Below are 11,341 nucleotides of genomic sequence, written 5' to 3'. Positions count from 1 at the left end.
TCTACTATCTAGGAACCAAGAACATGAAGATGGCACCGGACCACATCCATGCATGAGCGCTAATACGATGAGGCATTTCATCTCTATTCATGATAATTAGTTTTGCTAATGGTGACGATGGACTATTCGAACGAACTACGTGTCTTCCTGGCAGTAGCATAGTTGATGGACTATTGAACTGTGTTGCACCCATGATGGAGACCTGGCAGACACCTGAGCCAAAAAAAGCTTGCAGATATATGCCCGCGCCTGAAGTGAGGTGTGTCTTGGCGATGCCCGGACAGGGGCACGACTGATCTATCCGTGGGAGACAGACGCCTCGCTTCATCATGTCTAGCTAGGTTTACATGACACGGCAAGTGCATGCATGCCTGCAATTCTGGACGTCGCACGTAAGTTTCGCTGTTTGCTCCTCACATGATGCAGCTGGAAGTCTTTCTCTTGCCTAAAAAGAAATGAAAGTTTAATTGTTTTCCTCAAAACCTAAAACACCACCTAGTCACTAGGACAATAAGATAATGATGCATATGGCCGTCGACATGGAGCACTCGTAGGCAGCGAACTGTTAGAGATCTTCAGATCTTTTTCCCTTTGGTGGCTATCATCTCCAGACTGGGACTGGGAGCCACAATGTCGTTAGTACTAGTTCCAGAGATTCCTCTGATGATATATGTATGACTAGCCGCCGGCCACTCCCAATAATTCAAACCTCCCGGATTTAGCAAGTGGTAGCCTTCCTTTCATGCCGTCCATATGAATAAGGTTCTTCATGTCTTGGCTTTGATGCTACGGTTCGTACTCCCCTATGAATAACGCATGATGAGAACTGATGGTCGACAAGGATCACTACTACCAAAACCGCTTTAGTACTGTAGGCATGCTGGTGATGGACCTCCAAGTCCTTTGTCGTTAGCCTCCTACAGTCGTTGGAGCCCACTGCCCTGCTTGCAATAATTTATTCGACTCCCACATTTAGGAAATGCTAGGCTTCCTTTCATGGCTTGTACCACACCACTGCTGATCTAGGGAAAAAGGTGGAGGTATCTTCGGGCCGGCCGGCCGTTCTCCTCCGACGCGGCGGCGACGGCAGCTGCTGCTTCTCGAACACTAGCCCCTATGCCACCACCGCCACCGTCCTCCTCTACTTGGGCTGTAGCACATGCTCTTCTTCCTTCTAGGGGCGCCGACGTCGATAGCCACTGCCATGGTGGTGGAGCGAGGCTCTTCTCATGCCTCTTCTGCGAGAAGACCTTCCTCAATTCGGAAGCGTTGGGCACCAGAAGGCGCACAAGAAGGAGAGGGCTGTCGGCAGCTGGAACGCCCACCATAACCAGCCGGCGACCGGCGACCTGGCCGCCCGCGAGTACGCCCACTAGCACGCTTGACGACGACCATGAGCAGCAGCAGCTTGATCTTAGCCTCAGGCTCTAGCTAGCTATCTATCTTGCTATTCCTTCCGTCTCATGATATAAAAACGTTCTTGACACTATCTAGTGTCAAGTCGTCTGTAGGTTTTTCTTCTTATATCAACTAGCTTGAGCGTCCATACTTTTTATTATTATTATTGTTAAATAACGTGCTCTACTCCCATGTTTTCTGTTTGACTTTGCTCAATTTTTCCCCGAGTAGGTTTGCAAAAAGGAGTAGCTCAATAACGCATGTTGATCGACAAGGATATATGAAGAAATCACTGCCAAACTGTTACTAACTCTGTAGCCATGATTGATCTACCTGCGTGGTTTGGCAATAGCCGGGGTGAGCCCACGCATATTGGTCGTTAGCTAGGGCCGCTTGCAGTAGTGCGTCTCCCAGAACTAGCAAGTGGCCGGCTTCCTTTCATGGAGAAGGTGATATCTTTTGCTCCCGACAGGTGTCCAAGTTTATGTTGGTCCAGGAGAAATGGGGTTCAACATAGTGATGATGGTATTTTCACTCATTACTACTAAACTAATGCAGCAGTACTTCCACTTCTGTAGTCATGATTGATCGATGCCCTCCGACCCTGGGCTCGCCCTGCCGTTCCTCCCTACGTGTTCCTCCGTGGCTGGCCATGGCTCACGGGAGCAGGCCATTCGACGTTAGTGCCACTCGCAATAACTAACGCGGATAGCTCCCAGATTTAGCATGTGGAACATTTCCTTTCCTTGCCTCGCTTCACCCTATAAAGACGTCCATCATCAGAGCTTAGACTTGAGCTTGCTATGTGTAGGCTAGAGAGTGAAATCCATTTGTAGGAGAAGCCAAGCTGGTAGATATGCAAGTATCCCGGTGTCAGTGACTAAAAATATCCACTCGTGTGGACTCGGTGCGGACAAGCCCATGGCGCGCGTGTCACCTATATGAGTGTGTAAAGATTGGCCGAACATATTGAGTCGCGCTTGCGAGATCGGGACTGAGCACCCAATCAATGGTTCATGTGGCGTCACGTGCTGAAGCAAGAGCAGGCATGTTTGCTCTTTATAACTTCCGTTATTTAGTCTCCACTGATACTTAACCATGCACCGACCCGTTAGTTCTGGGTTTAGACGCCCGGAGTACTAACCTTTGATCTGGCCCTAATATTTTGTCTAGTGGGAATATGGTTCCCATAGATGTGAAAAAAAATACTCAATAACCTGATGGCGTGTAAATTACATTACATCTTCTAGCCATGATGTAGCCAATAGATGTCCTTGTGGTTATACGTCTTCTTTAATTTGGTAGCTGCCCATAGACAGGAGGGGGAATAAAAAGGGCGGGAAACGGGGGACTAAAAATACTCAATAACCCGCTATCATAATGGGCTCCCAGATTTAGCAAGTGGACTGCTTCCTTTCATGGCCACCAGCCCCCTATAAAACTCAGTTGCCACCGGCCGCCATTGAGAGCTCACACCTCGTCACACCATCTTCTCCGACAACTGCATGGCCGCTCAGGCTCCCCCTGCAGCTGCAGCTGCTCCTCTAGACTTGTCCCTCACGCTGTCCCCCATGTATAATTTGGCTGTTCTTCCTAGCGGCGGCGGCCGTCGCAGAGGGGGCGCAAGATCGTGGCTCTTCTCTTGCCTCTTCTGTGAGAGGAAGTTCCTCAAGTCGCAGGCCCTAGGGGGTCACCAGAACGCTCACCGGAAGGAGAGAGTCGTCGGCACCTGGAACACCCACCTCTACCTCTCTGACCATCGTCACGCCGCAGCGTCTTGACGACGATGACGACAAGCACCAGAAGCTTGATCTCAGCCTCAAGCTTTAATGAGCTCTAGCTCGTTCAGTATGCATGGGGCAAGCTTAGCTCCACTAGCCACTGCTATGCGGTCCGTACACTACTTGTCATCTCATGTATGAAATCTAAAGGCTTATCTCATTCCTAGCTTCAAAAAGCAATTAATGCCAGCGATCTATAAGGATGAGAATTATACGTAATAATTCCTAGGCTGGTGCGTTTTTCCTAAGTGCCCACCTCATGTATAGAAAACCACATCCGTCCTCTCTTGCGAATCCAAACAATTTTTTATACGAGTGATTCCCTAACATTTTTTTAGCAAAGCTGGTTTCCATTAAAGAAAACTTATCAATGGGTTTTGGTAAAATTGGTTTTAGTTACACATTATCCAAACAACCAGTAAACTGGACATTTCCATTAACATGCATGTATACTAATTTTCAATCTAGTGAACTATAACTAGTGATGCAATTTATTCAGATGTAATACTGTATTTTTTGTCCAACACCTATACTAATTTTGAGCGTGCAGAGATTTTTTTATGAACTGTATATTTTAGGGACCTCTCGCGAGAAAAATCCATGGCTCTTCTATATGCCTTCTTTCCACATCCCCTTTGATGTGCCATATGAACATGAATATGTTTAGCTATTTGAACATTTATTGACTATATTGCTTCGTATATTGACAATATGTCAACAAATTAAGCATTCATCATATGCCCCATATGTCTCTAGCGGTTCAATCATCGGAGATTATACCAGACCAAAGGCGGCTGCTGAAATGACATGCCTCTGATGGATACATTTGTTGACGGTTTGTGGAAAAACGCCTTTAGACAATCACATCTTTGATTTGCGAGATTAACAAGCTGCTAGTTATGGCATTTCTGGAGTAGTTTCCCTAATCATGCCTAATATATCGGCTTCCATGACCAATAACATCTAACGGGTGGTAAAACTGCCACAAAAAGGTTATTCGCTAATTATGTACTAGTGCACCATTGGCACTTAATTAGCCTATTGCCCTTCCTGAATGCTTACTCGCTAAGTATGAGTTTTTGGGATGGCATTTGTTTTTCTGTTCAATGTCTTTCGCACACAGACACTTTCATGTCACGAAGTATTACGTAAAAATGAAAGTTTTTTTTCATGTCACGAAGTATCTATATCTACACCAATATAAAAAGACCCAAAGAAGCAGATCCAAACCATCTCGACCGTCAAATCATGTTATCTAACGGTTCAAATCGCTCCAATGTTGAGCACCAAACATGTTTAACGCTTTAATTACCCACCACTGCCATTAGTTATAAACACATTTTGACTCAACGTTGTCCCATGAAATCTGCCATGTAATTAATATCCTATCATTCTCGCGAAAAAAGCACTTTATATCTTATCAAATACCAACGTGCAACGGATATATCTTACCTAATATAACGTGCAACTAATATCCAACCTAATATAAACGTGCATTGCACGTACATTATTACTAGTTACGTAAACATGCTACAAGTAGAGTCAAGGACGCATTCATCAAAACATGTAGCTAACATACACGGACACACAATAATATACTAGTATTAGCAAGCCCAATAATCCAATGATGCGCGAACTGACAATATTTGATCCTTGTGATGGAACCAGCCCATGATTTAAGTCCTAGACTTGGCACTGCTGCTCGCTTTTTCATGAATTTATTTCTGACTTTCTTTTAAAGTAAACGCAATGATGCATGGTCGTCAACACACATCACTAGCCACCAAATTGCTAATGATCTCCACATCTTTTTCTCTTTTGGTGGCAATGATCTGCAGATCTGTAGCCACGGATAGATGCAGCTAAGGACGAGGTTCTCCTATGATATATGTATTGCTACCCGACAGATTTATCAAGTGCTAGTCTTCCTTTCACGCCCGCATACTCCTATTCAATTCCCCTATCTATCTATACAATATAAACCCACACAGTAGAGCCCGCGCTAGCTCACACACCTGGATCAACCAGCTCACTTAGCTAGATGACGATGGACCATCTCTTCGAATATGTAAGACATCTATGTTTGGCATCGTCTTTTAATAGTTGCCCCCAGCTCACAGGTGTCCCCTAGTAGTTGATACTTTTGGTTTTGCAGAGTTGTGTTTTCTTTCTTTCTTTCTTTTGCTTTTAGGCTTGTTTTGTAGCTAAGCTGTTTTGTGTTGTTGTCTTTATAGACCTCTTTCTATGTTTATCATATTAGTAGAATGACTTCAGCGGACATGGTTGTTGCTTTATCTATAAAGTGGGACGAAAGTCTATTCCAAGTATAAAACAAATCAGCAAAGAGTATGAAAATCAGCAAAAATAATAGTACAAGCTCGTACAAACGTGTGCATGGAGCTGAATTAGTCAACAAAATGGTAATTAACTCAGTAATCCTAAGCTTACCAAAAATAGGCTTACGAATTTGACAAAGACGTAACTGAATTTCACTTAGTGTTCCCAGGTTATTTTAACCATACTTCTCCGCCTCATCCCATAAGTTTCCTGTGTAAAACAAATTTAGTAGATCTACCATTAAAAGGTGCACTATACCCTCACTTGGGAGTTCTAGAGAGATCACGTCGACAATGGCCAAGATTCCAAGTGAAAATTATACGGTGTCATGATCATAATATGCCTCTTTTTTTGTCATCACTTCTCTCTCCTTATTCCAGCAGCCTCTCATGTCACTGCCTACCGGCATGAGCTCTCCTCTGCCTACAAGGATTCGTTGATTTGACCTCATCCCGTGGCTCGCTTGGCACATTCAGTCGTCCACGGGACGCTACTAGGACATAGCCTGAACAGCCCAGACCTCAATCCCAAGGCCATCTCAGTCGCTTGACACATGTTTGCTACAAACTGGATCAAGAGCAAGCATGACTGGTTGGAAGCCAAAATTTAGCTCACCGATAATTCGGAATGGTAACATTCAGCAGCTTGAAAAACTCGCCAACAAGTTTATTAGAAATAAACTGATTCAGAGCTAATATCTTGGCTTGCCCCCACTAGAGTTGCTTTGTGGGTTCACCCTTGTGAATAAAGCACAATAAGAAATTGATGGTCGACAAGGATCACTACTACCAAACTGCTTTATTGCTGTAGACATGCTGGACGACCTCGAATTCCTTTGTCGTTCTTAGCTACTCTACAGCCGTTAGGGCCCACTTTATATGCTTGCTATAATGCCTCCCGCCTTGCTGCATTTAGGTAGTGCTAGGCTTCCTTTCAAGGCAGCTATCAAACCTTGCCACTCTCAAGTCTAAACCCACTGCATACCAGAAACTGAAATTTTACTGTGTGTTAATTATTTTCCTGTCGGGCCCGCACTACCGCACAGGACAATGGGCTTGCACTGTCGGCCCAAACCAGCACGCCAGGAGTAAAGCAGTTATCCTGTGTGCCGGCTGAGGAACTCACAGGAAAATTAATATGGCTGTCGGTCCGCGGCCGGCCCACAGGCTTAGCCCATTTCGCGCCATAGATTTGATGTGCGCGCCAAATTGCCTGCTGCTCAGCAAATTTTCGGCCCATCGTCGCAGTATGTGGTCAAAGCCTACGGCAAAAGAAAATCCCCTTATCTCTAGTTTCATCGAGCTCTTTCCAGAGAGCGCGAGAGCATCCCAAATCCCTAGTCGCCGCTGCTGGCTGGACCCCAAATCCGTCGCCGCCGGCTGCACCTGCTCAAATCCTAGCCTCCCCGAACCTCTCACCCGCCCCTCCGCTCTATTCCTCGGCTCGCCAACCACTGGACCGCAGCCTCAGAATCGAACGTCGCCGTCCTCGTCTCAGCCGCCGCCGTCGCCGTCCTCGTCCCAGCCGTGGTCGTCCCCGTCCAAGTCACAGCCGCCGCCGTCGCCGTCCAAGTCCCAGCCGCCACCGTCGCCATCCTCGTCCAAGCCGCAGCCGTCGCCGTCCTCGTCCCAGTCGCCTTCATCACCGTCCCAGCCACCGCAGCTCCATCGTCCTCCAACCGCCGTCCGTTCCCCATCAAGGTGTCCAATGCTTTCAATTTACTTCCCTGGCTTTGTGCATATCCACCAAACGCAAGTGCTTTATGTTCCTCATTGGATTTGTATGTGTCCTTTTTCAGACATCTCGTCCTCTGCCTAGTCCAGGAAGTGGTGAGGCTCGCTTGGATTCAGCACGGGGCGTTTCCACTCTACTGGCTGGCCATTAACTCAGTACGTAATTCATTCTGCCCACTTCCTCCACTATACATGTTCTTGTCTTGTGCTAGTAGCTCTCTCTGGTTCACATCCTACTGCTAGAAATCAGTAGTAGATTTGTCAAGGACAGAAATCCAGTAGCAGTGGTGAGGCTACACACATCTTTGTGGTGTCAACTGACATCGCAGATTTTTGCAAAATAGCCTTAGCTTGGTACATGTAGGTAAAAAAACACTTTTCTGAATAAATACAGCAGATTGACATCACAAGCTTCCAACTTTAGCACTGATACAGTCAGTACTAATTAACCTGGGAAGTAAAATCAAGCGACCGAGTGCAACTAAAACTTGAGTGTTTTATGTACTATTTTGTGCATGTATGTTGAGTGCAACTAAAACATGCTACTTTGTTTGGTTGTATTTATGGAGTATGGCTGGAACTTGCTTACTAAATTGCAGGCTTGTGCTTAACTTGAACTAACATTTGAATTTGTGCAGGAGATGGTTGTGCTGCGTCACAGACGTACTAGCTGTGGTGGTAGCCGTGCTAACCGGAATGCTCTTGTTGGTTCAGGCAACCCCAACAATGATAGCTCACAAAGGTCCCGATCTGATGGTGTTAACTCCACTGGTCCTTTATCTCAAAATAGTGATATGAACACAAGGCAGCCAACATCTCGTCAAAGAGGAAGGAAAAGGAGGGCCACAACAGAACTAAAAGTGCCTCCACATGGTCACAGAGTTGGTCTTGAACCGGAAGGTGACATGTATGGTTGTTTCTTAACACGTGCTTAGTTTTATGCTTGACCCATATTATCATCCTCTTAGTTGATGGTGCTTATCTTGTTGTTTAGGCAATTTAAATATGTTGACCCTAATTCCAAGCACTACAAGTATAATATGCAACTTGGAATCATTCTTAAACGAGAACACCCAGGGATAATTGAGAAGAAGGAAGGCGACATTGTCATTAAAACCCGCCCAGCTTTGGACTGGTCTGATTATTATGATAAGGATACTCTAGATGATAAGGGGCAGACAGCTGCAGATCGTGTGAAGGAAGTTTTTTGGGTAAGTTCCAAGTATTTGGGAGTTAATTTGAAAATTTGTATTACACATACATATTTGACATGAAAATTTGTAAACTTGTAGAACTTATTTGAGGTACATGTGAAAGATGATGAAGATCCAAACAAGGTGGAGGACGATGCTGATCGTGTGTTGGACAACTACGCAATGAAAAAAGTGAGGGACATGATGTATCAACTTCGTGTGGATGCTGTGAAGTTTTACTTTGAGAAACAAGGAGAGCGGCTTGATGACACATCGGCATGTTCAAAAGAACTTGAATATGCCCAATATTTGAAATGCAGAATACCATGGTTTAAGGAACATGCATGGCCTCATCTTTGTGCTTATTGGTGCTCAAAAACGTTCAAGTCCTTAAGGAAGAGAGGGCAGGTGTAACACCCTCAGTGTCATGCTACAGTAATCCCCTGTTAATGGTGCCAGGTCACCATGCTTACTGAGCTAATTATCACTTGATGAAAAATCAAAGTCAAATTCAAATTCAAATTATGAGGGAAATTAAAAATTTATCAAACATGAAAACAGAAATGTTCATCATGTGCCAAATATTCCACAACTAATATTGGTGGTGAGCCAACATTTTTGCAAAGGGTTTAAGTGTCCTAAACTACTTAAAACAGTGACCAAAGCAATAAATTAAATGCCCTTTTTTAATTTATAAAATTGGCAACTATTCCAAAAGCCTCCCATCCTTTTTGTGGCAGTGCACTTTAATTCTTTGAAATTGTTTTGGTCAGTGGCATAATTTTGCAAAGTCATTATTGGTAAAAAAGGAAAATGCATAAACTGCTGAAAATAAATAAAAAGGAAAACTAACAGAAAAGGAAAAGGGAGAGAGAGGGAAACCCCCCTCCTCCCTGGACTACACCCACCTGGGCCGGCCCACTCCAGCTGGCCAGCCCACTCCCCCTCCCCGGTCGTCTCCCCCCTCGCACTGTTCCACGACCCGAGTCGCTACAGCGCGCCCGTTGCCGCCGAACCCACCTCGCCGGCCACGCTGCTACAGGCGCCGCAGGGAGGATAAGGCCTCCACGCCCTGACGCCTTGAGTACCCCTCCCCTCACCTATGGCCACTCCCACTCCTCTCTGCCTCTGCCTCTCCCCACCAGATCCCCTCTCGAGCTCTCTCCATCTGCTCCGAGCGCCATCGCCGCCGCGTCTTCGTCATCTCCGCGGCCACCGTGCCTTCGACGCGGCCTGGCCGTGCTCCTCGGCATCGCCGTGGACTGCCGCATCTTCTGAAGCCGCTGGAAGGAGCCGAGGAGCTCTGCGTCGCCGACCACGTCGTCGTCTTCCTCGGGTTGCCGGCGATCCCCTTCTTCCCCGACGAACACCGTAGACTCCTGCTGCTCCTAAACTACCACGGGCCTTTCTTGCGCCGCGCGGTGAGCCCCTATTCCCCTTCCCTCGCTCCCCTGGACTCGTGCGCCCCCGTAGCCACCGCGTCCGCCATGGCCGAGCTCAGCTCCGCCGCATAGCACACCGTCGTCGCTGTGGGCGTCGTCATGCTCATCCGAGCACACGAGCGTGCTCAGGGCGTCTCCCTGGTGCCGCCCGAGCCTCTAGCTCGTCTCCCTGCGCCCTCTAGCTCTGTTTCCGTCGCTGCCCGATCTCCGGCGTCCGCCTCGCTGCTCGCCGCCGTCATTTTAGTCCATCTCCGGTCGTGCTAGTGCCACCGCTGGATGCGCGGTCTCGTGCACGTTCGAACGCGGCCATCCGCGTCCAAAATGATGGCCTATGGCCATTTTCCGGTGGATCCCGAGCCGCGCCGCCGCAGGAAATGGCCGCCGGTGTTGCTCCGGCCGCCACGCTGACCTGGCAGCGGTGGGTCCCGCCCAGTGCCGCTGACAGTGGGCCCCTGTGCCTGTGTTTGACCGCGCTGACCACGGTCAACGCGGGATGCTATTCCCCCAACCACTGACTAATGGGGCCCACACCCATAATTAGGCTAATTAAACGTTTTTATAAGTAAAATTAACTTGTTAGACTAATTAGTCACTGACATGTGGGGGCCAACTGCTAACTAACCCCTGTTCAATTAAAATAACCCATTAGCCCCCTGTCAATGACAGGTGGGTCCCCCGTGTCAGTTTTGACCAGTCAACCGGACTGTTGACTGCTGATGTCACTCCTACGTCATGCTGACGTCATTTTCCATTTCTGTTAAAATAAATAAATCCAGAATATGTTTAAAACTTTAAAAATTCAAGAAAATAAACCGTAGCTCGGATAAAAATGTTTTCTATATGAAAGTTGCTCAGAAAAATCCAACGAATCTGAATACGTGGTCCGTTCATCCGTCACATGCCCCTAGCATGCTGAACATGGAACTTTCCCCCTCTTTGCCTTTGTCTGGAATCCACCTAACTTCGGGAATTCACCCTCGGATGTTTCCCCCCTTCGTCTGCAACGTGTAGTACCGCGTTAGAGCACGCTTAGCGCTACGTATCGTCATGTCATGCTTAGTGTTACCTCTGTTTGCTATGTATTTACTGTTTCTTCCCCCTCTTCTCTCCGGTAGACCCCGAGGCCGCTGATGCCCCGGTGATCGACTACGTCGTCGACAACGACCCCTCCTTGCCAGAGCAACCAGGCAAGCCCCCCCTTTGATCATCCCGATATCGCCCATTCCATTCTCTCATGCTTGCATTAGATTTTACTACTGTTATTGTTTGCTCCTATTCTGATGCATAGCCTGCTTTTGTATCTACTGTTGTACCTTACCTGCTTATCCTAATCTGCTTAGTATAGGTTGGTTAGTGATCCACCAGTGACCCCCACCTTGTCCTTGTTGCCCCTGCTTCATCATTGAAGACCCGATCAACGGGATCGAAGACCAGGACCCGACGCTCACGTCAATCAC

At 47.1% G+C, this 11,341-nt stretch overlaps 1 protein-coding gene and 1 pseudogene across 1 annotated transcript; both read left to right on the top strand.

Moving 5' to 3' along the window:
- Nucleotides 1–2,903: 2,903 nt before the first annotated feature.
- Nucleotides 2,904–3,228, top strand: LOC123057405 (zinc finger protein 2-like; annotated as a pseudogene).
- Nucleotides 3,229–6,764: 3,536 nt separating this feature from the next.
- Nucleotides 6,765–8,941, top strand: LOC123057404 (endochitinase A). The gene is made up of 5 exons (XM_044480399.1): nucleotides 6,765–7,216; nucleotides 7,315–7,405; nucleotides 7,888–8,156; nucleotides 8,244–8,460; nucleotides 8,542–8,941. Exons 1-5 carry the CDS (start codon nucleotides 6,765–6,767, stop codon nucleotides 8,854–8,856), a joined length of 1,344 nt encoding a protein of 447 aa, XP_044336334.1. The 3' UTR covers nucleotides 8,857–8,941.
- The last annotated feature ends 2,400 nt before the right edge of the window (nucleotides 8,942–11,341 follow it).

Source organism: Triticum aestivum, chromosome 3A (assembly GCF_018294505.1).
Source record: "Triticum aestivum cultivar Chinese Spring chromosome 3A, IWGSC CS RefSeq v2.1, whole genome shotgun sequence".
Classification (NCBI taxonomy): Eukaryota; Viridiplantae; Streptophyta; class Magnoliopsida; order Poales; family Poaceae; genus Triticum; species Triticum aestivum.
This window is presented reverse-complemented; position numbering and strand designations above follow the sequence as displayed.

Coding starts and splice junctions, on each gene's coding strand:
- LOC123057404 (XM_044480399.1), top strand. CDS start 6,765: ATGTGGTCAAAGCCTACGGCAAAAGAAAATCCCCTTATCTCTAGTTTC. Junction 7,406..7,887: donor ACTGGCTGGCCATTAACTCA/GTACGTAATTCA, acceptor GAATTTGTGCAG/GAGATGGTTGTGCTGCGTCA. Junction 8,461..8,541: donor GTGTGAAGGAAGTTTTTTGG/GTAAGTTCCAAG, acceptor GTAAACTTGTAG/AACTTATTTGAGGTACATGT.